The sequence below is a fragment of the Dermacentor andersoni genome, chromosome 10 (assembly GCF_023375885.2).
Source record: "Dermacentor andersoni chromosome 10, qqDerAnde1_hic_scaffold, whole genome shotgun sequence".
Classification (NCBI taxonomy): domain Eukaryota; kingdom Metazoa; phylum Arthropoda; class Arachnida; order Ixodida; family Ixodidae; genus Dermacentor; species Dermacentor andersoni.
Window position 1 is genome coordinate 118,414,141 of NC_092823.1, and position 26,853 is coordinate 118,440,993.

A 26,853-nucleotide genomic window follows, 5' to 3' on the forward strand; every position below is an offset into this window, starting at 1 on the left:
TAAGACCAGTGAGCTCGCCGACCTTCCGACACGCGGCTCTCGCAAACAGCTGCGGGTCGCTTTTTAAAGCGAACGCTTTACTTGCCGCGAGCTTGCGATTTCGCCATGGCGGTTCTCCGAGGAGGCAGACGACGTCACAGCGCGCGCCTCGTCGCTGATATTTGTTTCGCTCTCTAGTCCCTACTGCGCATGCGCCACTAGTAGCCCCGAGCCACAGGCGTTCCGCCGCTGCACAGCACAGCGTCTGGTATGGTATGACATCACACTTTGGTATGACGTCACACCACGTTCCTCGTCGTTGTGCTCGCCTCCGCTCACTTCGCCAGCTGCGTCCCATGCCTGATAACGTGTCGGAGGATTGAAAAGGAGCGCTCGCGTGCGCCGCAACCAGAGTTAAGGCGGCAGTATGGACGGCGAACAATTCTGATAAGCAGGAGGAGGCCTGGAATCGACATCGGAACGAGATGAAGAGGAAACGAATCGCCCAGGAAACAGACAAACAGCGCGCCGAACGAGCTGGCTAAACGCCGCAACATAGCTGGACAACCAGACTAACCTGGACTTGCAATCAAGATTAACCAAGGCTAACCATGCTATGCCTTAGCTTTCGCTACGTATATCCTCCACAGCCGAGCTAAGCCACTGCCAGTTTTCTTACTGGCGCGTAAACGTTATGCATCAGTATCTTGGCCTGTGCGCACAGATTTTCGTTTGAAAACGCTTGGTGTGGCTGCGAAGCTCGTGGACTCGCGAGTCGCGGCGGACTTTCCTGCTTCGGCGACGTCGACGAGCTGTAGCCGGGGGAGGCCATCTTTGGAAAAGAGCTACGGACGCCGGAAAACCACTAATCTTGAAAGAGCATTAAACGGAATTCCTTCTGCTCCGCAACAGTTCTACTGTATTAGTAAATGGATTGCGTAAAATAGAAATAGTGACTAGTAAATTTTCCTTAACCCTGAATAGTCTACAGACATAGAGAAGGAAAAAAAAGTTAAGAGTGGACACTCCCATACACCCCCAGCGGCCCAATCGACCCTAGCGCGCCTGGCGGTTGATGAGAGCAACTGGCCTGCACTTCCTGTTTCGGTTTCGCTGGCGCGAAATTTGGATTACCTCTCGTAACCGACGTTGGGCTGTAGCGGAAGCTTGTCATTTCAGACCACTTTTCGGCAGCCAAATGGCAACGCTTTTACTTGTCGCTTTGATTTAGCGATTCACTCTTTTGTCTAGTTCAATATTTGGTGTGAATTGAGGTAGTGACGAAATTTTTATTTCGATTAAGTTGTAACAGATGGAGATAGAGGTAATCATAATTCACTACGGCTTTATCCATCGCGCTTGTCTTCTGTGTTTTGGTACAAGCGCTCATATGTATCAAAGAGACAGAGTTTTCGCAATGTTTTTATTCCAAGTCAAGATAGGCTTCTTCTGGGTTCTGCCGTTGTCAAAGCACCACGACACAGCAGTAGCTGCCGTAGCTTGGACCGCCGGACGGCATGGCATCAGCACGGTCTGAAAATATCGATAAGTGCAGGCTTCGTTAATTACCAAAAACATATGTACACGTCATAACTGTACCAGGAAACCGCTTTGAATGAATAGCGAACCGATGCACAACATAAAACCACCAACACATCCTGACCTCTGACCCATATAACCCGGACTTACAAGGATAAATGTTAATACCCCGTACAGGGGTGTTCAAAAGTTCCCAGGCCGCCATCCTATTTAATCCCATGGAGGGCATCGCGGCCTGTGAAGTTTTGGACACCCCTGCACGTACTCAGTATAAGGAGTACATTGGTAGGCAAAATAGCAGTTCACATAAGCGTGATAAAGATACATTCGAAACGTCCAAATACGAGGCCTTTGTTCAAATGCGCGCCACGCCACGCCTACGCGACAATACATTGTGCAATGTCTTCGCCACGAACAAATGATAAGGAAACGAAAATTACTAGAATGCGCAGTACTTCCCAACACGGCCGCCGCAATAGGTACATGCAGTAGTCATTGGTGACTTTTCCCCACCGTTTTCTGTATAAACAATCCGCACGGACGCATACACCAGCGTCCGTCCGTGCGCCGTAGATACACACCTCGCTAAAGTACCAAACGCAATAAGCTATGCTCGCTGTTTATGTCACATGCCATTGTTTGCAAGCAATATCGTTAAAATATTCAGGAGCCCTTACTCTATAAGGGAAATGAGCAAGCAAAACTTGGCTACAGCGTGCCTAACGTCCTGCTTTCTTTATTTAAGTAGCGCCCGTCCCCGGAACGCCGTTTTCGGTCTGAATCAGCGTGGCGTCTTTTATGTTCTTTCCAGCGTTCGTCAGCCTCTAGAACGAGCCAACGAAAAGACCGTCAACCGTGACGCGATCATTTAAACGCGGTTTAGGAATTCAATTTTCTCGAAACCGGAATTTTCCTGAAATGTGCAATTCATGATATTGACCTTAAGCGTTGCCCAGCAGATCGTTTTTAATCCACCAACACGAACTATTTCAATGGAACGCCGTTACCGCGGTTATCGCAAACAGCGCTGGACAAGAACGGTTTACCCTCGCAAACGGAGACGCAGCGTCTCGATGGCGTCTGACAAGCTGCGAGTTGCAGTGCAGTGCACAGCCGTGAACCGCTGCAAGTTAATGGCAGCTTCGCGTCGTTTCATTATTTTCACGGAATGCAACCAACAAATATTATGCCGTTCTCGGTGGGGATAGCAAGAAAGTACAGCTAGTACAGCCCTCTTGCTACGCGTTTCTTGAGGGGGCATGCTTTTCGCATTGTTCGCATCTCGCCGCGTCATATAGAGCCGAAAACTGCTTTTTTTAGCGAACTTCGTCGCGCTCACAAGTCAATTACTCCAAGCTTCGCTTAAAACGTGACACCTTTCTCACACACAAGAACACCGCCGCAGCCGACGTTCACGAGACGTTCCCGCTGGCACGCCGCTGGTGTCGTTGATTTCTTCTCGATGGACGAAATGTGATTGGTGTTGATGGCAGTACGAATGAAGAACAAAAAGCACGGAAGGTGCCTTCGATAAATTCTGTTTTTATGTATCAGAAACACGCCAAATTTGGGTGTATAATTATTATTTTGTAAAGCGATTGAGGAGAATTCATTACAACATTTTCTTTTTTTTTGCGCCTGCGTCCTCTGGCGTTTGGTGAGAGCACTAGTTCGTTACGTAGCCATGACGTAGTTCCTGAGGCCAGATTTCTCGGAGTGTCCGCTCTTAGCCTTTTTCTTTCTCTATGCTACAGATGTTTCCTCAGAGGACTACACGTTGCGGCGCAGCAAAACAAGCGGGCTTCCGCTCCGTAGTCTCAACAACGTGTAAAATACAAGAGAGAATCTTGAGCTAAATCTGAATACGAGCTGTCAAGATACGCCACCTTGAAACGCCTCCGTTCTTGCTCTGGTGCTAGTGCGCAAATAATGTTTGCAAAACTACTTGGCATCTTGAGAAACTGTAAGATAAATATCTCGAAAGAAAGATCTTTTTGCTTTCTTCATGTCCTTTAAATTTTCGTCTCCGAATGGTAAGAAAATATGCCCGAAACTATGTTGCTAAAATATTCGATAGTAAACGCTAAGGAAAGCAGATGGTGTAGCGCCGACTTTAGTGCTTCTGTTTACGGAGAAAACATTATGCAGAAGCCGTCGACTGATTATCATTTGTACGAACAAACGAACGCTTTTATATAAATGTATTCGTTTCTATAAAGGAATGATTTGAAAATTGGAAAAGCAAAATTGCTTGGTTGGTTAATAATGACTTGAAAACTACAGCGCACCTGCAGGCTAAGGAAATGCACTTCTTTTCAGTCAAATTCGTCTTAGCCACGAGTATTTAATGAGATAAATTGGATGCCCCATGAACGCTTTGTGTCGTTTGCTTTACTTAACTCGTTTGCAGACTCAAAGGCTTCAAAGAAAGGGTCAAAAGCAAAGACTTCAGGTAAATCGCTTGCTCCCATCTTTGCTGACAGACGTCCTAGCATTGAGATTTTGATCTCACTAAATCAGGCATAGCTTGAATTTATGTTATCTTAAAAAATGCAAATGAAACCATTATGTCCCGTGTCTTTCATGACCACTAGTCAGATATGATCAGGTATGTTTCATAGAGTTTTATATTACGATATGTTGTTGACGTGGTGGGCAGATGGTTAGGGAACACACGTGTTCTTGTATTAGTAATGATTATCATGTTAAATCAGTCAACTTGCCGGCTGACAACACTTCGACGGGTTTGGGCGTTAGCTAGTGGGTGCGGATCATTCATTTTAAACAGCACCAAAAAACACACGGACAATGAAGAGCACAGGAAGAGCGCTGACTGCCAACAAGTTTATTGAAGCCTGCACTAATATACACTATTCGCAACATGCTGGACGAGAGAAAGGAAGAAAGGGAAGACAAGTTTTCGTCAATCAACTCTTGCTGCGCATGCGTCGCAAGCGTAAAACCATACAAATGGAAAGTGCACAATATGGACAAAATCCAAGGCGATGAACTTCTAAGGAACTTTAGTTCCTTATCGCAAACAGCTATAGAAGGTGTGCTTGCGCAAGTGGCTCCTAAGTGACAAATTGAAAAGGCCTCAAAGGTTTCCCTGGCCATCTGATCGCCGTACCTTCGCAGCACATATGTCTGTTCTTGGTCGGGTGAGCAGTCGCACTTTGCACAATGAACACATAGATCACTACCAGTCTTAACCTTGACACTGTGCGCATGCTCACGTCAACGTTCATTAAGGCAGCGTCCAGTTTCCCCTATGTAAGTGCCGCCGCAAGAGGTGGGAATGACAGCCATAAACTGCACAGGTTTTACAATCTACAGGCTTGGCGGTATGGTGCTTACTACACAGTCCAGGCGTCCGACGGCTATCGATGACTTTCTTGTGCAACCTTTCCAAATTGTTAGATGCAGTAAACACAACCTTAACACCGGCCCGGCCCGCGGCTTTCTTGGCGCGGTGGGACACACAACGTATCTATGAGATCGCCGCAGTCTTGGTTATGTCCTTTACCATCTCGCGCGGTTTACCATCTTGTGTCAGGAAGTTTAACCAGCAAGGACACATCCCTATATATTATTTCACTGGACAACCACATTATGCCAATGTGGTGGTGCAAGGTATCAGCAGCGAAGCTATCAACCTACACTATCGTTATTTCCACGAAAACACCCATGTAACGACAAAACGTTTATACCGCTAATACGCAGTTGGAGAAAGTCTAAGAAGATGTCGCAAGAAGCGTTGTCACTATTATTGACTTCTCGCGGTACCCGTGAATTGTAATGTGTGTACGGACAAGCTAAACCTTTGTATTTGATTTAATAGCGCAGTTCATTTAAATAGTGACCTCGCTCCTTCACAACTGACTGAATTTATTACTCACAACACGCAGCCTCCAAGAAAAAGTCTGGAAGCGAGATTTCGCCGCAAGGTAAGTAACGGCCTATCACTGCTCGTCCATTTGTTCTCTATTAGGCTTGTGAGCGCACTACCTAGCTTGTTAAGTAAAAAACCGTCCATTCTTAGTGCAAGCACATTATTACCCCAGCTTCTTCATGGCGCTGTTGGTTCATTTTATATTAACAGCGTTTTCTATAATATTTAACAGTAGCTACTAGTCGCCTGTGTCACATAGCGAAAATCTACTGCGTGTGCTTGATTACTGGAAGACGTAGACAGTGCACAAACATTGTATTCCAGAAGTGATTATTCGTCTTGATTTCGCAAAATAATTACTTAAGGGATTTCTTTGGCCACATGTTGCAGTTGGCAGAGTAAAGCTAGTGACCTCTCAAGGAACACAAAATTGAAAGACATAGTGAAACTAACAAAATTAAAAAGGAATAGTGATCCATCTTGCAATGAAAATGCGCTCTTGCTTCCTTTAGCTTACCTCCTTCAGAAAGCTCCTCTGTATACCGCTGAGGCACAAAAACGACTGGAACGCCAATTTCTTTCGTAGCACATTTTGGAACCGCATATCTCGAAACTCGAGTTATCCTAAATTTGTCCCAAGTGTATAAGAAACTCACCAGCAACAACTCGTAATTAGCGATATGTGCCATAACACAATCAGTTAAAAAGCTAATTATTAATATTCTGGTAATGCATATATATATTATACCACGCGGTAGAGGCCGCATTACGTGGTCTTGGCCTCCTATACATAAACCTTTTCTTTTCACGTTGACACGCCTGATGCTAACGCATCAAACGAGAAGCAGTACTCGTGACGTAAACTTGACGCAGTCTTACGGCTCAGGTATAGGAGAAGGCTGGCAAACAACTCGCTCGTGTACGGTATATTCGAGACAAAGGGAGAGACAGACAGACAGACAGACAAAGAACTTTATTAATGGTCCTGAGGAACCGGCGATAGGGTACCTCCCTTTTCAGGGAGTCCCCGTAGCCGTCGCGGGCCGCACCCACGTCGGGGTCGGAAGATCGTGGTCCTCCGCCCTCTCGCAGGCCCTCTGGACAGCCCGTACTTGCTCTGAGAGGTCGCCGCTCTTAAGGGCTGCCTCCCAGTCGGTTAGAGTGGTTAGCGATGAGCTGCGTAACGCAGGGCATTGCCAGAGCATATGAGACAAGGAGCAGTACGCCTCCCCACAGTCTGGACAGTGGGGTTCTACATTAGGCGCGAAGTGACTGAATCTGCCCCTGGAGGGAAATGACCCTGTTTGAAGCATGCGAAACGCCGACGATTGCGGTCTATTAAGTTTAGGGTGTGGTAGCGGAAAGGCTCGCCGAGCAAGTTGATAATGTGTCAAGATTCCATGGAAGGTGAGAAGCGAATCCCTGTACAGCCCTAAGTCGCCGCCCGTGAGTCCACCTGAACCGCCGCGGTGTGTAAGACCTCGCGCACAGTCATGGGCCAACTCATTGGCGTTAACAAGCTCAGAGTGTACATTGATTCCCATATGGGCCGGGAACCATTTGATACTATGAAAACCAGCAGCTCCCTCGCTGCCGAGGATGGCCGCCGCCTCCTTTGAGATCGAGCCGGAGGCGAAAGCTCGGGCTGCCGATCTGGAGTCTGTAAAGATATTGGAACGTAGAGGGTCCTTCAGTGCTATAGCTATAGCAACCTGCTCGGCTACTGTTGAAGAAACCTTCCGCACGGATGCTGAATTAATCAGAGTGCCATTGGAGTCAACTGAAACTACGGCATAGTGATCAGAGCACTCGTACTGGGCGGCGTCAACGAAACATGCCAGATTCGGAGTGGCAGCAGCCGCTTTTAACAGGGAACGAGCCCTGGCTACCCGGCGCCCTACATTGTATTGAGGGTGGACGTTACGTGGCATGGGATCTACCTTGAACGTATCTCGGACCATGGGTGATAGGGTCACGTTGCGCTCCGTGATTTCCTGGTGACCGCATCCAACGGATTCGAGGATGCGTCTCCCCGCTCGCGATGATGATAGTCGAATTATTTGAGCCACTCGTTGGGCCTCGATCACCTCTGATAGGGTGTTGTGCATGCCAAGTTGCATGAGACGCGCGGTGCTGGTAGTGAGTGGTAAACCCAGCACGCGCTTGATGCTTTTGCGCATGAGGGCGTCGATTTTGGCCTCATCCCGTTTAGACCAGCGCAACGCGGAGGCTACATAGTTAACGTGGCTCATCAGAAACGCGTGGTAGAGTCTGAGTAGATTGCTCTCGCTTAAACCCCCTCTGCGGTTCGAGACCCTGAGGATAAGCCGAAGCATATTCTCCGTCTTCGAAGTAATGCGGGCTATAGTCTGTGAGTTGCCCCCGCGAGATTCCAGCAAGAGTCCGAGGACCCTGATGGTATCCACTCTGTGAATTTGTTGTCCGTCCCTCGTATAGAGGGCTATGGGAACTTGATCTAAGGGTGTGGAGCACCTAACCCCCCGTCGGGTGGGCCTATACAATAGAAGTTCGGACTTGGTTGGTGACAGACTCAGGCCCGTGTCTAGTAGGAAGTGTTGTGTGATGTCGAGCGCCTCTTGGAGCGCACTCTCAACTGCAGCGTCAGACCCTCCCATGCACCACACGGTAATATCATCCGCGTAGAGGGCGTGACCCGTTCCTCTTACTGTGGCCAGTCTGTCCGAGAGGCCCTTCATGGCGATGTTAAACAGTAGGGGAGAGATGACCGCCCCTTGCGGGGTGCCTCTCGCTCCCAATGTAAATTCCTTCGATTTGATTTGCCCTATTTTGACAGTGGCCTTGCGATCCCTGAGGAAGGAGCTAACGTACGCATGGAATCGTGGCCCCAGGCCCAGATCTGAGATGGCGTCTAGTACGAACCGGTGCGAGATGTTATCAAAAGCCTTGGACAAGTCTAGAGCAAGGATGCCCCGAGTGTCTCTAGTGTCGACATCAATGATTTGCCTCTTTATAAGTAACATGACGTCCTGTGTGGAGAGTGCCGGCCGAAAGCCGACCATGTTGTGAGGGAATAACTCATTATTTTCTATATGCCTAGATATACGGTTGTGAATGACATGTTCGGCCACCTTACCCACGCAGGACGTGAGCGAGATGGGCCGCATGTTCTCCGGCGCAAGAGGTTTGCCTGGTTTCGGGATGAGCACCACTGAGGCTGTCTTCCAGGAGTCGGGGACTAGGCCCGTTTCCCAAATTTTATTGACCTCCCCGGTGAGCAGCGCAACTGATTGTTCGTCCAAGTTCCGGAGGAGCTTATTGGAGATGCCATCCGGGCCCGGTGCAGAGCGACCGTTGAGCGTTTGCAGCACCTCCCAGATTTCGGATTCCGTGAAGGGGGCGTCGAGCTCCCCCACCGCTCCCCCCTGATAACAAGGATAATCCCCGTCACCGGAGTGGCCCAGCGGAAGATACTTTTCGGCCAACTCTTGCAAGAGGACGTGTTCAAATACGCCTGCCGCCTTTTGATTATGAACTATGCGATCGATGGCTAATCTCTGATTGCTTTTGGTTTGCGAATCGTCGAGTAAGTGTTTGAGCAGGTTCCATTTGCCCCCCGTTCTCATCTGCCCATCAACCGAGGAGCACACTTCATTCCATTGTTGTTTGGACAGTTCGATGGAATGAGTTTCAATTGTACGATTGAGCTCCGCAATTTTCTTACGAAGCCGGCGGTGGAGTCTGTGCGTTCTCCAGCGGCGCAGGATGGAGTTTTTGGCTTCTAGGAGGTGCGCAAGGCGCGCGTCCATACGATCTATCTTTAGGTCGGTCTTAACCACCTTGGTCGCAGCTTGTACGTCCTTCTGTAGTCTTGTGAACAGACTATCGAGATTATCGTAGTCGGTCTGGTCCGCCTTCCGTATTTTCCGGAAGGCATCCCAATCCGTCACTTTAAATTCCCTGGTAGGGGCTGTGCTAATCGTTAGGGTAATCTCCACAATGAAGTGGTCGCTGCCCAGGTTCTCTTGCAAATTTTGCCATCCTGCTCCGGGAGCGTTCTTGACGAAAGCCAGGTCCGGAGTGGTGTCTCGGACTACCGACGTGCCGGTTCGCGTCGGGTATTGAGCATCCGTAATCAATTCCAGTGAGCAGTCAGCAACTGCCTGGACAAGGAGATTGCCCTTGGTGGATTGGCGGGGGTATCCCCAGGCATTGTGGGGGGCATTGAAGTCACCCGCTATCACTATGGGGGCTCCCTTGCTCAGGGCCACCGCCTTTGTCATGATCGTGGCGAATGCCTGCCGTTGATCCGACGGCGAGCTGTATATGTTTAAAAGGAAGACACTGCTCTTAAGCCAATTGTTAGGGATAATTTCGACCATAATGATTTCCGCCCTAGTTTTGCCAATTGGTAATTTGTGTACTTGAAAGGAGCACTTCCGTGCGACCAAGGTTGCTAAACCCCGCTTTCCTTCCTCCCGTATCGATACAACCCGGTATCCCGGAAAGGTGGGCGCGTCATCGAGAGTTTCTTGTAAAAGAATTACGTGCGGTTTGACCGCCTGTGCCGAAACGAATTGCTGCAGCGGAGCTTTGCGCCGTTGGAAACTGGCACAGTTCCACTGCCACACAACCAACTTATTGGGATTGACCGCCATGGTGATTGCTTTGGATTGGCCATTCCACCGTCTTGTTGACGGGGACGGCGCTTGCGGGTAAAGGTGCCCGACGGGGCTCCCTCGAAGGCTGTCTAGCAGTAGCTAACGCGGCCTGTGCACTTTCCAGGGACGCCATCCTTTTAAGGAGGACAGTCACGCTTTCAGCGAGCTGCTGAATTGCCCGCTGCATGCTTTCTAAGTCTTTGTTATTGGACTCGGTCTCCATAGAGTCAGCGTCCCCCTCTGGGGGTGCGGCCCTACGTTTACCCGAGCGCGCCTGCGGCTCCCCTGAGGGGGGCACCTGTTGCTTCTCGACTTGCGAGGGGTACGACTTACGGAAAGACTCAAAGTCGGCCCTCATCTGCTGCATTTCTGCTTTGAGTCGAGCGTTCTCTTGCATGAGTTGAGCGACTCTGGGATCAACTTTATGCTCCGGCAATGCTACCTGCGTTACCTTTGAAGCCGGCGTCGTCTGCTTCGACTTGACACGATCGGCCCAGGTTGGCGTTTCCTGGATCCGAACCCGGGAGTTAGAGCGCCCTCGGGAACGAGAGCGCCCTCTGGAGAGGCTGCGTTGTCGACCAGAGGGCGTGACGGAGCGCTCCCTCCTGGGGGCTCCCGCCGCGCTGGAGCCACGTGGCCTGTTCTCCTTGGCCAGCTGTTGCTGCTGGTGCTTGTTGTTGGCGCGCTTACGGCGCCGTCGGCGTCTGCGTACGACGTATGGGACTTGAAAGCGCTGCTTACACGTTTTGTCCGCCGTAAGATGCGGGCCTCCGCAAAGGGCGCACTTCGGCGAACACTGGTGGTCATCGGGTGGTGAGCTTAGTCCGCAGCCCCGGCAATCCTCATTGGTGGGGTTGGGGCAGACGTCCGCGCGATGTCCCAAGCCGCCACACGCGTAGCACACCTCGGTTTGGCGTTTGTAGAGCGTGCAGCGCAGAAGGCTGACGCCGCACATGACGTAGTTAGGCACTTTCATGCCGTCGAAGAGGACAACCACTGTGGTGGTGGTCTTAATTCGTTTGACTTCCAGAGCCTTCGGGTTACGATGGTTGACGATCATGCGCTGGAGTTGGGCCTCGCTGATGTCTGCGTCGACCCCTCGTATGACCCCTTTGCAGGTGTTGTCTGGGGCCGCTATGTATGCGGCCACTTTGTACAGTCCTTCGCTTATGCGGATTTGCTGGATTCCTGCATAAGCGGCGGCGTTCTTCTTCTCCGGGGTGGATACGACGAGAACGTTTTGAGTGAAATTAGGGCAGATTACGTCGCCCTCAGTTTCTGTGGGGGCTAGTGCAGCCGCCATGGCCAAGGCTTGAGCCAGCTTGATTTGGCTTATCTTTTTGACGTCAAGCCCGCCCCTTGGGCGGACAATAATTCGTATGTGCTCCCTAGGTAGTCTGGGGAGCCTCGACGAGGCTGCGAGACGTTGCAACACGCCTTGCGGGGCAGCCGTGCGGCAGCCACCCTTCGAGCCCACGTGAGCTCTCTTGCTCGTTGAAACTGGTGTTTCTTGCCGGGCTTTCTTGTTCTTGCCCAACGCTGTCGTCCAGCCTGGGCTGTTGGCTTCTTCGGAGGAGATTTCCTCTCCTACCACCATTTCTACTTCGGGCATAATGCCCCTCTTCGTCGGGTTAGGCCTAAGCCTACCCGCGCCTAGCGTCGCCGCGGCGTGGTCTACACAAAAAGTTCCACGGTTTCCGCGCAAAGGCCACTCACCGAAGGAAGTCCTCAGAAGAAACCGTGTCGAATGGCGTGCATTTCCGCGGTAGGTGACACAAAAACCAGACCGAAAATATTTACGAAAGCGGGAGCCGATCTTTCCACGTCCGCACTAGTCGGCGTCTTCTTCTTCCACCCCAAGGGAGAGAGCGTCTACGTATAGGTAGTGAAGCTCGGATCCAGGCAGCACGGCTTCGAGACATTTTAATTGCTGTTACCTGCGCTATTAACGCACCAATTCAAAAATTTCTTGCAATGGAACGCTGCATATACAGGGCGCTTTACGACCTCCAGCGAACAACGAAAAATACCAGATGGGGACAATAGTAGTGGATCCTTTATTGGGAGGGGGGGGGGGGGGTGGCTGGACGCAGCTCGAGTGGGTCACGTTGCTTCCAGCGAATTCGTCTAAGCGGCTAACGCGTGGAATCAAGGGGTGCGCAATGTATTATGGAAGGCTGCTGTTTCCTCTTCCATATTCACTGGCTACATACACTGGCTAAAAGTAGGCTAGAGCTTGTTGCGGACGCAGATGAGTGACGAAACGATGAAAGAAAAACGTCGAGACCTAATCTCAAAAACGGAGCTCGTGCTTTTTTGATATCGCCCCGTCTTTTGGAGCTGTCCCCGAGTATACACGTAGATAGGTACCCCAAGAAGCTCAATTTTCGATTCTACCCGTTTCAGACGCCGCCGCACGAGCGGTCATATATGTTTACATCTAAACGCTGGAGCATCGCATTGCAACGAGGCACTGGGAAATGCAATGCGCTAGGATTAGATTTTGCGCATCTGACGGGATTGCAAACCCGTGTACACTCTCTGCAACGAAAATCCACGGTTCTCACTTTTTCTTGTTGCGTTTTTATTTGATCGCAGCGCCAAAAGACCCTGCGGTATCGGATGAGGAACCTGTTCCGCAGACCTCGAACGCGGGTGAGTTTTGGCCGCACGGAATGAGCGCGCCTGAGTTTGGGTGACGTTCGCATTGTCTACCCTTCACAACGCTTGATATCGGAAGAAACACGCAGGCGCAAAACAAGAATAAGAATTGACTCGGAAATAAGACAAGGATATCATAAATACCAAGAATTTAATGTATCAGTTTATTATATTCGTTTTCCACTGTGCATGGAATCGCAGTTGCTAGCAATGATTCAATTAGTAAAATATTCTACCGTCCCTGAAACTGTTGATGTCCAAGAGCTTTTTGTTGCTAAAGATTGCTTTGCAGAATTCTGCTGTTTTTAGTCCTTTGGGACTCAGCTGCAACTTCAAGTGCTATAACGTAAACAGATAAGTTTGCGATTCATTCATGTCCTTTAGAGCACACTGGAGAAAATAGGAAAGTGTAAATTTCGTTTCTGTTGATAAATTTTTCTGGTGGTCTAATGTAAAAAAATGTTCCATAGTGTCAAAGGCGCATTTGTCACTATCGGCCTTCTCATTTGGGCACATTTCTGGGGAATTCACCCAGGCAAAATATCAATCACGATCAACTTTTCGACAAGCGTTGAAATTTACCGCCGAGCCAGCTAACTTTGTTTTGATCCCGCTTTGGAATTTCGATACAAACTTACTTCGAAGAAACAACTCAGGTAACCTGAGCACGACATTGCAATTGCAGTGCAATCGACAGATGAATTGATTTATTGACTAGATGTGATTTACGGTGTGCAGATGCCATCGACTACGTCAAGATGCGGCTGATAGCAGCAGGCGCTGTTATTGTTGTAAGCTGCGTCATAATGGGGCTGACGTTCATGGGGGTATTGAAGAAGACGGCCCCCGTGAAGGGCCTGCCGTGCGTCAGCCAAGAATGCCAAGAGGTGACGTCACTAAACAAACGCACAAAATTCTGCGGCACTTTCGCAAAAGCTAGATGGACGGAACTTCTTCACGTGTGTCACTGCGCCATGTAGTGCGTGGCAGAGTGCGACAGCACCCTCTGTTTCAGTTTCTCGGAGCACGAGAACCGGACAGTTACTGAATCAACTGAACAGTTACTGGACCAGCTCAACCGCTGCTGAGTGAACAGGAAAGTTACTAAATCATCTCATCTCGCTACTCGAGACGGTTTCTCATTCGCCAGGCGTCTAAACAAGAAAACAAAAAAAAATTACGTTTGAAATTCAGCGGTGTATTATAAGTCCCACATCGATATGAGTGATGTAGCAAATAAGACGTCTCCGTCTTCGGTTGCCAAGCCTAAAGCTCAGTGTCGAATGAGGCGTGCGGGAATATTTTCGGGAGAGCGGTCCGCGTTCGCTTCCCGTATCCATAGATTTTCCATCATTGCCACAGAAACCTAATCACGAGGAGATAGAGAGTCCACGACTAGGCTAGCTCCATAGCCTCCGAAATACAGTGGCAGCAGGGGGCGCCGCCAGATCTCGTGCTCCATGCTACACTTCATAGAGTTTCGTGACGAGAACACTAGAGTGAAATCTAGTGCTTGTGTCTGTTTGTCGAAAGTGCCTGTGGTATTAGTGTGTGTGTTCAGAGAGCGTGCTAGATAATGGACATCGCATGCACGTGTCTCAACTTCGCCCTTCTGGCTTAGACGACCTTGTGGATGCTCATATAGACATTTCCGAAATTATTTTCGCCTCGCATTAATTGTGTACAGCAAGAAACAATCGCACTCAATGTTTCGACGATTTTGATAACGTTGCAAGCACGAATGACTGTTTAGTTTTAAAGAATTATAGACACTGCGGTTCATGTTACTTATCAAAATGAGCTTTAGCGGCACGCATACACTCCTAATGTTCTTGGTTCATTTGTGCATCGTAAGCTACAACTGAAATTAATTGTTGGAGCACGCTGTAGCTTTGTTGCGGCTGCGTTCGGTTGCGGCCGTGGAAATGCATACCAAATCGTACATCGTTTTATGAACTAGCAATAATTCTCGTGGTAGTGAATGAGTGTAAGGACAAATCTCGCCTTGATTTTTTTTTTTTTTTTTTTTTGTAAAAAACTGCACCGAGCTTAAGGGAGTGTCACGAAATAGAGAATGTACTAGGTAACTGGTGTGAACTCGGTGACTCCTCAGAAGAAGAGCTCGTAACAAGAGGTAATGCTGCTTTGAGGGCGCTAAGCATTTTGTCTGGAGCAAATGAATTGCTAGCAAAAAGGAAAAAGGCTACAGGAGCAATTTTTCTCCGCTATTAAAAAAAAAAAAACCATCCCGGTAAATCAGATGTCGATGCTGAATAATTCAGTAATTAAAATTATAAGTAAACTTAAATCTCCTGATGAGTACGAGAGATTTCAATTTTTGGTGACAACAAGAGGTGGGCCTATCACATCAGGTCCAACTGCACCAAAGCAATCACGCGCTGTAGGTTTCGTGTCAAAATGTCGCCAGAAGCTTCAGCGTTAAAGTTCAAGCTCATTGTCTAGCATACCATATTCCAATGTTTGCTTAATTACTGTCCCCTGGTATGACCAACCACATGTGAAACCGATACTAATGCGCTTCTAGTTACTCAAAAAAAAAAGAGCAATAAGACTTAGACCTGGAGTCAGTTACAGAACTCATAGATACAACATTTTTGTTAAATGCAATGTTCTTCGTGTGGACATTCGTTTTCAATAAAGAAACATTAAATTTCAATAATGTTCAATAAATGTATTAAAGAAACATTAAAAATGCAACTATCTTAAGTGTGCTCTTGAGTGTTTCTTCAACCACATATGCATCGGACCTACAGAACTTTCCCTTGAATTATATATATATATATATATATATATATATATATATATATATATATATATATATATATATATATATATATAGATATATATATATATATATGTAAATAAATAAATATTGCTAGTCAAGAACAGATACAGCCAACAGACAATGAGCCAAAGAGCGGGGATGTTAGCTGTTGAAATTGAAGTGTAGCAAATAATAAAAGAAAGGGAAATGAATGTACACGAAAAGATAACTGGAACCCGGTAGGAGCCGAATCCACAACCTCCACATCACGCGTGCGTGGCTCTACCAGTTGCGCTACGACGATGGCTATCAATGCGTCACTAACTTGGGCACTTGTGTTTACTAGACCTAGCCCTATTGGAGCGTTAGCCAGCGTCACGCAAAGCCGTGGGGGGCGGATGTGGGACATCGCTCCTTCCCCAATGGCCTAACGTAACACGTGAACTACACAGAGCAGGTACGTTACTAAGAAGCCCACGTACGCCACCTAATGAAATCAGGGCTGCCAGATTCCAGACCCTCGCTACGAATAAACGAGAGAAGGAAAACCGAGGTGCCGGATCTTTGGTAATCATGGCCACATAAAGTCAACAGACAATGGAGATACGAAAAGCATTGGCGAAATCAGCTCTGGTTCAAATTTAAATATAGATAATAATAAAGATAAAGGAAATGAAAGGGGAGGAAAACATAACTTTTCACCGGTGGTATGAACATGTACGGCCGCAATATACCGGCTCCCTCGTTGGCATTGAAGTCTGAGGGACACTTCAATGCTTACCTGACGATCCTTAAAATCTTTGACCCATATTCGCGCACTGCTCGAGCTGGCATTCATGCGTCGCCGTACGGCCGCGGAAGCCTCTTATATTTTTTGTTTTTCTAATTTGCATTTTCACCATAAAATTTGCACTAGCACGTTGACGAAACGAGACATGCGTGCGGCCATTTTGCTAAACATAGAAGTGACAGTATTTGTCAAGCAGTCGATGTCAAATGGCCATCACTATTTGCATAAAGAATGGCTGCGAGGCCTCATGGCAAGTACCAGGGAACACTAGAAGGTGCTTCAATAGCGCGATTGGGAGCGTGAGGTGCTATCGAGGCAGCCTACCAAATAATCATTTCTTGGGCGGTTTCATACTCCACAGAAAAAAAAGTGCATTGTTACTTCCAGGCTCTCATAGTAAATTATTTAGGGCACTCTGCCGTTTTGGAGCATTCTTTTATGTAGGAGTTAAAATGGCTTGGACCTTAATTTAGGGCAAGTCGGAAATAACGCGTCAGTAAACAAAACGGCGCCGCGAATATTGCCGAAGCTCACCAGAATCCGGTGTTCGAACTGCATCGCTCTGCAGGTGATGATCCGCACAGACAGCTTAGCGGACAGCCAAGTCAAACCCTGCCGCGACTTCTACCGCCACGTGTGCTATCACTGGATCGAGACGCCAGTGGGCAAGCAGCCATCCTCGTTCATGATTGACGTGGCGCGCAACTTCACGAACGTCTGGCACCGGGAGCTGACCATGGACCACATGCAAGGCGACTACGTGCCGCTGAAGCAGGACGCCTCACAATTCTACCGGTCCTGCCGTGCCTTTCTTGAAAAACCGATTGACATTGGGGCCGTGACTCAAGAGCTCTTCGACGTGAGTTTAACGATAGTGGAGGGGGGGTACAAAGCGATCCCCTCTTCACTGTCTAGTCCGCTACCGCACTTCAAACTTCATCATCATCATCATCATAATCATCATCATCATCTGCCTGGTTATGCCCACTGCAGGGCAAAGGCCTCTCCCATACTTCTCCAACTACCCCGGTCGTGTACTAATTGTGGCCATGTTGTCCCTGCAAACTTCTTAATCTCATCCGCCCACATAACTTTCTGCCGCCCTCTGCTACGCTTTCCTTCCCTTGGAATCCATTCCGTAACTCTTAATGACCATCGGTTATCTTCCCTCCTCATTACGTGTCCTGCCCATGCCCTGCCTTCAAACTTAAATCCTGCAAAAGACTGCTTGAGCACAAGTCACTTCCGTCGGCTGTCCGTGGTCAAGAGATATGTGCTCCAAGCAGTCAGGCATGCACCGTAGAAAAACTGTTTTGGGAATAGGCCAGCACCTTGGATCCATGTAATTAAAGGCTTAAAAAGTCATGTGCTCAAGCGGAGCTTGTGTTAGGTATCGCTTGTTTATACGCCAGTCTTTACGTAGAGGTGAGGTAGACGTAACTGGATATCACTGATATAGTTGGGGATTGGGGTAGTTGGAGATCGCTGCGAGAGGCTGGCGTTTTCCAGTGGGCATGAAAAATGATGACGTAAAGGCGGATAATTTAGTAAAAAAAGCTTATCTGTTGATAGGGTTATTATACAGGCAACATTTAGCTCCACCAAATTTTAAGAAATTGCCTCTGGCAAATGACACAATTCATTGCAATGCTTGTAACAAAGTACTCGATGAGGTGCCCATTTATTCTACCAGAGTTCAAATTCCTTAAATGAACAATTAATTGAGTTAGGAGGATAATTAACCTTTACATATTATACTGCACATACTTTAATCTACGGCTTGTAGCTAGGGAGTGCGCGAGGTGCATAGACTTCGAACAAATTTTCTGGACTGCACCAGTTTCGATATATTTATTTTCCAAGTGTCGGACGAAATGCATTGGCGTTCGAGATAATGTTGTGCTTCAATGAACAAAAAACCGTTTTCTTAAAAAACGTAACTGCAACACCACTGCGTTACGTCGGACAATTCAAGAACACTCCGGCTATAATTCGTAGATTTTAAGATTTCCCGCAAACTAATCAATGATAAAGTTAATTAGCATAAGCAATTTAATTATGGAATTTGGTATGTTGATTTCTCGTGGAATTAATAACCGCCCCATCGAGTAAATTAGTTCAACGATTAGAGGTGTGCTATCAGGCAACTCAGGCAATTTTTAAAAATGTGCTGCGGCTTAAAAAATTCAAAGCCATTAACCCTGCAAAGGTGGATGGCCAAGCGTAGCTGTAAACGTCGTAGTGAGAAATGTTGCCAATAACCGATAGATCGTATTCTAACCGCTATCGTTCACACACACGACAACTGAAGCCAAACGTTTTGTTCACTAAGTCTCGACGGAATCGCGCATTCACCCCACTATAAGCACCAGCGTTCTGAGCTTGGTACTTCCATCGTTGCGCTGCAATAATCGCTTTGCGATCTGGTGGCTTTCCGCTCGAGCCCGCCGCTGACGGGCAGCCTCCTCGGCACCCTCCTCACTGGTTCGTGTCGCCCGCCGCTCTCACTCACGCCTGCGGTCCCAAAGTTAGGCCTCGTGAGAAACGTGCTCTTCGGCATTACGCACTACGCGCGGCCTCCCCGTACCATCACACGCAACACACTGTCTATTCGGTTCTTTGCGCAGGCACGGAAATGCGGTATGTGGCTTGTTAGCAGCCACCTGTCACACCAAATGGTCGATGCGCGCTGTGCTATTAGCGCTCCCTCGGCGCTGGCAAACCGAGCAGCTGGCTGGGTTTGATAGCTGGGGCAGCTATCAGACCCGCATAACACTCCCGCTTCGCGGCATCTCGAACGTTACCAATCACCATCAAATTGTTCTCGAACGAGTCTGTCACACATGGCACAGCTGAATCTAAAATGTCTGCCAAGAAACGACCCCTAAAATATTGCATACGCACCCTCGTGCTCGCGCAATTTGCTGACGTGGTACTTGCGTCGCTTCGCCACGTTCTCCGCTTCGCGGCACCTGTCTTCCTGTCAAGCTCACCGCTTGCTGGCAGCCTCTCGGGCACGATCTTCGCTGCTATTCGCCACCCGTTGGCTAGCTTTCCTTTTGCTACGCCAGATGTCAGCACATGCCTTACCGGTTTGCTTTGCCTCCTCATTGAGAGCGCGGGAGTTTCGAGGCACGGACATTGAAAATATATGGAAACGTAGACATATACAGCTCCACCGTAACAAAATCCTGTATACTTGGGCTTGTTTATTACTACTTGGAGTTCTTAACGCGCACACAGGACATGTTACGCAAGAACGACTTCCCTGCCCATGGCTGCGGAATGCGAAAACCGCATCTCTAAATCAAACTCACGGTTTCTGTCTTTGCATCAGAGCGCCTTAGTCACAGATCTATCATGTCGAGCCGGTAGATTGATCATAATGCGAAAACTGAGGGTGCTGCAAAAAATTTCCTCGAAACGCAGCACAAGACAATTGGAGACCTGGAGGATAGGCGCAGAGCATGCACTCAATAATGATGACGATGACGATAATGACAGTTATGATGGTAGTCGTGTGACGGAGTGGTGGTGGTGGTGATGATGATGATGTGTCCCCTTTGCAGGCGCTGAAGCTACCCTTGCCGCAGTGGTTCACGGAAACGAGCTCGGAAAACTTCTTGCACAATATCCTTCACCTCTCTCTGGTGAACCGTTTCCACTCGCTGGTCAGCACGACCCCTGTCGTGAGCGGCTCAGAAAAGGCTCTCCTGATCCGCAGAGAGTCGCCGTTTCATCTTCTGGTGAAACCCATTTACGAATCGCACCTGGGAAACTACACGAGCGTCGTCCTTAAGGAGATTGGCAAGGAACACGCGAACGACGCGGTCATCGAGGAAGTCCTGAAGCTGGACCGCACGAGAGCCCGCATGGTTGTACAGGACGGCCTATCAGAACGGAGGCTAGAAGACGTTAGATGTCCGGGTTTCGCAGCAGATGTCTGGAGGCGAGCACTCGAGAAGGACCTCTCCCGGCAAGAACACGTTGTGAAGATGGCAGGTGTGGACGCAATCTGCGAGGACCTGAACGGCGTCCTCGTGCGCACCACCAGCGCGGCTCGACCGCTGTACGTGCTGGCACTTTTATCGGTCCCCGTAATCACTTACGATTACGAGCTGTCCGAGGACCGCAGTCCTTTCGCCGTCAAGGGTGTTTGCTACCGTGCCACAGGGGCCGCGTTGGAGGACGTCTGGCTGCAGCTGATGAGCAGCTTCCTGTCCGTCTCTAAGGCCGTCGAGGAGGGGGTCGACGCCTACATGAACTTCATCAAGTCGCGAATGAGCGAGCATATCCGTGCCAGGAGCTGGATGAGCGAACACGACCGCAGCGTTGCGCTCGGCAAGCTCGAAAAGGCGCGGATGTTGCGCTTCCGCACCGCCATGTTGACAGAGCGGGCGGTCCAGTGCTACGCCGAAAAGTTCAGCAAGTCGGCTAACTTCACGTCGAACCTGGTGTCGTTGCGCTCCCGCGATGTCGAGAAGTGCCTGTTCTACCCGGAGTTCAGCGGCAGCGACTCCCGTGTCACGAAGATCCTGGCCGGCACGGACCTGGTCGCGGAACCGGAGACCCTGACGGTGTACGTGCCGGTATCCTTCGCGATTCCGCCGATGTACTACCGGCGAGTGGAGGACGACAAGTTCGTCAACTTGGCGACGATGGGCGTCCAGCTCGCACGAAAGGTATCTCGCCAATGATTTTAGCACCAGCAGAGTGATAAGATTATCTCTCACTGTGAACAAGAAGGAAATGATAAGGCGGCGCAGCTTCTGCACATGTGTACTGTCCCGTGTAGTCGCGCGGAGCCTGACAGCTCTTTCGGTTTTGATAGACCATGAGGGCTCTTCTACTTTTTTCCAGACATTGTCGAATTCTGCCATATTGTGGAATTTGCCATTTGCCAGACCCAGTTGACTCACAAGGCTGCTACGGCCTCTACGACTGACTCAAAATGACAACATGGCGAAATTTGACACTGTGCAGAGTACCACTCCACATTCTCATGCACTATAACTTCTGATTCTCACTGCAGATCATGATACTAACTTGATACTTGCAACGGTTTCGTGTTTTCCAGAACACAGCGGAGTGAAGCAAGAAAATATATCCAAGTTTGACACCTTGGGGTGCACATTGTTTAATTTTACGTGGCTGTAGTAGCCAAAACAAAATTAAACGAGACGGTAGGACTACTATAGAGTTATAGCTCAGCGGATTACGGGCCTGCGGGCCCAGCAGGCGAGTGGAGATGTCCATCCGCATGTGCGGTACTCTGGGGCGGCCAGCGTGCTTACGGAGCCGCCCGTTACTCGCTGTTCCCGTTTGCCCAGCGGAGAGCGCGCAGCAGGCCAGCGTCCATGCGAAACGAACATGGCGACTACCTGCACGAACAGTCATGTCGTCGGTGTCGCCTTCAAACGCGGCGCTGGCTCGCCTGCAGGCGAAAAAGCCTCGGATGTGTTTCAGCGCCAATGAGGGCCTCTGCGTCCTTCGATAGGTCATAGCAAACAGGCCATTTGGCGACGATTTGAAGCGGATGACCGCCATCGAGAACCTGAAGCGAGCGTACTGGTCTTTTCACAGTAAGTCTAACACTGTTCGACAGGTGGCGCAGCAAAGCGCTCCACTTTAAAACCCCTTGCACTTCGCAAAGTAGCGACGCTCTCTTCCTCCGCCTTCACTCCTCCTCGTTTCTCCTCTCTTTCACGCTCCCTCGCCGACCGTGGCGCCGCCTACATTGCACGAGCGTAGCAACGGCGCCAACATGTGCTCCTCGCCACTCCGTAGACGCTTCTCGAGCAAAAATGGCGCGGAAGCATGGCGCGAGGGCCCACATGATACTATCAGGCCAATAGCGACGCGGCGTTGGCCTCGGCCAGAGCGCGCAAGGAGGAGGCGGCATTCTTCAAAGCGTGCTGCTAGTTTACGAAGTTTAAGGGGCTTTACTCCGCTTGTCCGGAGGAAGGATTGCTGAGCTGAAACTTCCTTTCGTGGAGCGCTCCTCTGGCGTCTCCGCTCGCCCGCTGGTCTCGCTGGCCTGTAAGCCCGCTAAGCTATATCTCTGTATTGTAATGCGCGCGCTTCACTTCCGTAGTTTTCTCTTCACCGCCACACTGCGCTTCCCCCAAGCATAGCCGAGTCGGTAAAGTTTGTTCACGTTGAGTCAGTGTGTCAGAGGGGTGTAATGGGCAACACTCAACAAGGCGAGAACAGACATGAGTGTCGCCGCACGCGTATTGTGTCGCACTGTGTTTCTGTCCTTGTCCTGTTAGCGCCTACTCAGTTGCCCGGATATGCATGAGCCTAATTGCGTGCACTGCTTGAGAGAAGGACATATATAAGCACACCTACTTATAGATATGTATACCCTGTTTCATACTAAGCAGGCATGCTATGTAAACTGTACAATCTTATACAGAATGATTACTTCATGTATTGATACTACAATTGCGCACAGGGCACGCATCATTTGGGCAGCTTTTCTATTTCTGTACACGACGTGCTGTGTTTTTTACTGCGCGGTGTTCAAAGGGTGCCCGTCATTGAGCTTCCTTTTATGTAATAATTACGTGATATTTTGCGACCTAATGTGAGATTGAGTTACGTGACGCATACACATATATTTGATGCACATGTGACGCACAATTTCTTGCTCACGAATCAGAGACATGAGAAAAGCCTGTTTAGACTCCACAGAGTGACTTGTCATGTTCTCTGGGGCTGCTACGTATGAAACGGTGTATAAGTGTGAACTCTTGATCCTCCCTCGAGTCAACATAATATAACCCCAGCCAACGGTAGACTCAGTGCATCTTTGCGTATCGCAGCTCTCAGCTGCGTGTCACAGCAAAAGTCAAGTAGGGCAGGAAGCACTTTCTTGACAATGAAAGGGTGGGCTGCCGGAAAGAGAAGTGCTGCCTCCGAGTCACAGGGCAGTCCCACACCCTTCCATTGTCAAGAAAGTGCTTCCTGCCCTACTTGACTTTTGCGGTGACACGCAGGTGAGAGCGCGGCTGCAAGCCCGCATTGCTTCTTCACCCTTCTTGTTATTTTTTTTTCCGCCTTCTTTTCCTTCTCTCCCTGATCTTTTTCTCCCCACTTCCCTTTCCCTGTGCAGTGCTGTTGGTGTGTCCTCCTCTGAGAGACAGTTACGGCACTGCACTTCTCTCTTCCTCTCCTTCAAAAGCCACTACACACACGTGTCGCAGCAACGTTTCTGAGTGGACGGGGACAAGCACCTTTAAACTGCACTTATGATAATACAACAAGCAATGGCATCTTCGAAATAAATTAACTTCCCCCAGAAGACAGCATATATTTGCGTTAGTGAGTTTATTGGTATAATGTGAAAAATTTAGGCGCGTTTTCAGTCGAGCAACATGGCCATGAATGATATGGCACCCAACACTAAGTGTCCTGTGTCGTCATCCCTATTCTGTCCTTGCGCTGTTATGACGGTAATATAAAGCACGCACAGATTATGCCTGTACAATATAAATTTCGGTGAACACGTCATTGCCCATAATATCCCAAGTAATCGCCCAAGTCAAAGCGCCCTGAATTAACAGTTGCGCTGAATGCACCGAGACATCATTTGCCACCGTAATAGAGCCGCAAGCAGGATGCATAGTTTACGATGTGTCACTCGTACCTTAGGGATAAAAAAAAATGCCAAGTGAAGCACTAAAGCAGTTACCACCCATAAAATATTTTTCCAAACTATACTTTCGTTTATTTTGCGGTAACATATTGATTACTATTACAAAAAATAAAGGCCATTCACAGGTCTAGGCGGTAGAATGTCTGAGATTGCCACCGCAACCAAAGCCTTGGAAGGCTTCATGCTTTCTCTGTTTCTCTGTTCCAAACACCCTCTCCGTTTGTCATCGAGGTGTGCATTTTGAAAATGAGTAACGAACTAGCCGAGGAACTGGAGACTTGGGAAACATCGCAGGACTTAAGGTTGCTCACACCGAGGCCATGCTGATCGCAGGTGTCGATGTGCTAGCCCAGCCGTAAGCCTCAGAATGCTTTTTCTTTCTGTTTTTATTTTCGAAATGCTTCCGTTTTCGTCCTCGCGCTGTATATTTCGAACACGCTTCACTAACTGGCCGAGCAGCTGGACAATCGGTAAACATTGTACGGCTTTAGCTTGTCGGTCCCAAGGCCGAGATAATATCGGGGGTCAGGGTCCGAAGCCTCCAAATACTTTATCGGTTTCTATTCTATATATCATCCTATAGCTTGCCCTCGAGTCACAGATCTCGAGGAGAAGTCATCAACCAACCTCAACTCGTGCCTTTTAGGTACTGTCATTCCTGGACCGGAAGAGCTTCAACCCAAAGGCGGCGGTCGACAACGGGACAGTGGCCACCATCAAAGGCGACGCGTGGAGTTCGGGTACGCTGGCCAATTACACGGCCATCCAGACGTGCTACTCAGGAGTCTCGGCCAGGTACCTCAAGCGCCTCGACGACTCCCACTTCGACGACGCGTTCGCAGTCGTGGACGCCCTGCGGCTCGCGTACGCCGGCAAGCGACAGCACGACGTCGATGTCGTCAAGAAGAGCGAGAAGCGCTCCAAGGACTCCAACGCGGCGTTCTTCAAGCTCGCCTGCCTGCCGCTGTGTACGGCCCGCGACGTCCCTGCGGACGTTAACACCCTGGACTTCGACACGTCCTACGCGGCGTGCCTGTTTGCCGTGACCAGCCTGCCTCAGTTCGCCCAGGCTCTTGAGTGTCATCCCGGAGACCAGATGTGGAAGATAAACCGATGCTGTGTCGACTAGACAGACCCCCCCCCCCAATGCGTTCTCTTTAATTGCATTCATTCGAGGAGGTGTCGTTGCTCTCCTCTTTTGTGTTTTTATTCGGACTTTTATTACATAAACGTCCACTTGATTCGGTTTCTGTCCCATATCTGGCTTACCGAGCAGCCACAAGGAAATGTACAAATATAAGTGCAAATGCCTTAAAGCTTCCGGAATTGGGATCACTAGCTTAGGCGACACTCGCTGCGATGGTTTAGTGGCTTTGACGTTCTATTTTGTTATTATTGCGAAGCAATACTACTTTAGGTCGCACTTCAGCCCGTTCCGTGGCGAGGCGGTGGTAGGCACCATTGACCTTTAGCGTGACCTCGCTGCGTGACGTCACACCACGTGAGCTGGAGTGACGTCACACAAGCTGTTTAAAAACGGGGCCCCATCTCACGCAGTCGCGAGGCGAGGCCGTAGCCACCAACGGCGGCCTAACTCCCGCTCCTCTCAGGCATTACTGAGTATATTTACTCAATTACTACCAGATGATCCGAGAATAACACACTATTGCTTCGCAATCACCAGGCTTAACCGAGCTAAGCCACGGCCGTTTTTATTTCTCACGCCCAAGCGTAAATTAGGGGTATGTAGTTGAGGTAATTGAGGGTAAACGTTGAGGGGTAGTGTGAAGCCGCGACAGATGCGAAAGCGGAAGGCGCCCCGAAGTGGCGAATAGCGCGCCGCGAAAAGTACGAAGAATCCCGCTGAGCGCGTGGCAAACCTACGCCACCTAGAGAAAAAATAGGCTTAGTTTCACAGCGGAGGAGCGGAGGCGAAGCGCGCAGGGTTGACCACATCTGGCAGCTACGACTGTTTGTATACGCGCTATGGAGGTACAGGGTTCGTCTCGTGATCGAGTTGGCCGAGCGACGCACAAGAAGGACGGAGAAGCAACGCAAGCGGCTTCAGGCCGACCGCGAGTCGACCAACCCCGTAGTCATCGCGAAGCGCCGGGCGCAAACTGAACAAGTGCTGGCATGAGGAAGCACGCCAGCAGCAGCGAGGGAAGTCACCTTCGTGCTGTCCATCGCTTCACCACAAACTGCGCGGTGAGAACACAGCGCACACAAAGGTATGAGCCAACTGCAGGTCTTCTTTCAAGATAAGCTGCGCGTCGCTGCGGAACCTACGCAGTTGCTGCCAGAATACAAGCCGCTCCCAGCTGCATTTTCGGTTTCGGTTTCGGTTTCGGCTGCATTTTGTACACTTCACCGGACAGACTTTGCAATTCAGTTCGACACCTAATGCAGTGAAAATGAACTATAGCCAATGCTGCATAACGCTGAGTAGCACCTGCCATATACCGATTCCCACAACCGTTAACAAGGCGTTGACAGAAGAATACCTACATCGGCGTCACTTGTGGAAACAGCTGGAAGAAATGTCTTATGGAAAAGGCAGCAAAGTTAACGCGGCCGAGCCCGGTTGTGTATACTTTACACTGGAGGAGGAGAGAATAGGAACAGAAAGCCTAGGAGCAGAGATGAGAAGAGAAATTATTTTGGCAAATATACACGACTCTGTTGTTTAGGAGTCATAAACGACAACTAGCTTGGGTGTAGGCTTTATTTTCTCAATTTCATTTCTGCTCATGCCGTTTTCATTATGTGGAAAGGCCAACTCGTCCTTGTGTCAATTTTGCTCGACCTGATTTGTCATTAAACTTCATTATCTGTCTGTCTGTCTGTCTGTCTGTCTGTCTGTCTGTCTGTCTGTCTGTCTGTCTGATGTCCAATTATGTTGCACGT

General features: G+C 49.3%; 1 protein-coding gene and 1 long non-coding RNA gene across 2 annotated transcripts; one reads left to right on the top strand and one right to left on the bottom strand.

Annotated features, from left to right (window-relative positions):
- Positions 1-1,388: 1,388 nt before the first annotated feature.
- On the bottom strand, positions 1,389-2,981 carry LOC126544828 (uncharacterized). Its single transcript, XR_007602233.3, has 2 exons — positions 2,895-2,981; positions 1,389-1,512 (listed from the first exon to the last, which is right to left on the bottom strand). It is a non-coding gene; the product is annotated as an uncharacterized lncRNA (long non-coding RNA).
- A 929-nt stretch (positions 2,982-3,910) lies between these two features.
- Positions 3,911-25,081, top strand: LOC126543656 (uncharacterized). The gene is made up of 7 exons (XM_072284838.1): positions 3,911-3,970; positions 5,427-5,465; positions 12,649-12,705; positions 13,450-13,598; positions 16,855-17,145; positions 19,856-20,968; positions 24,593-25,081. Exons 4-7 carry the CDS (start codon positions 13,470-13,472, stop codon positions 25,073-25,075), a joined length of 2,016 nt encoding a protein of 671 aa, XP_072140939.1. The 5' UTR covers positions 3,911-3,970; positions 5,427-5,465; positions 12,649-12,705; positions 13,450-13,469; the 3' UTR covers positions 25,076-25,081.
- Positions 25,082-26,853: the final 1,772 nt, after the last annotated feature.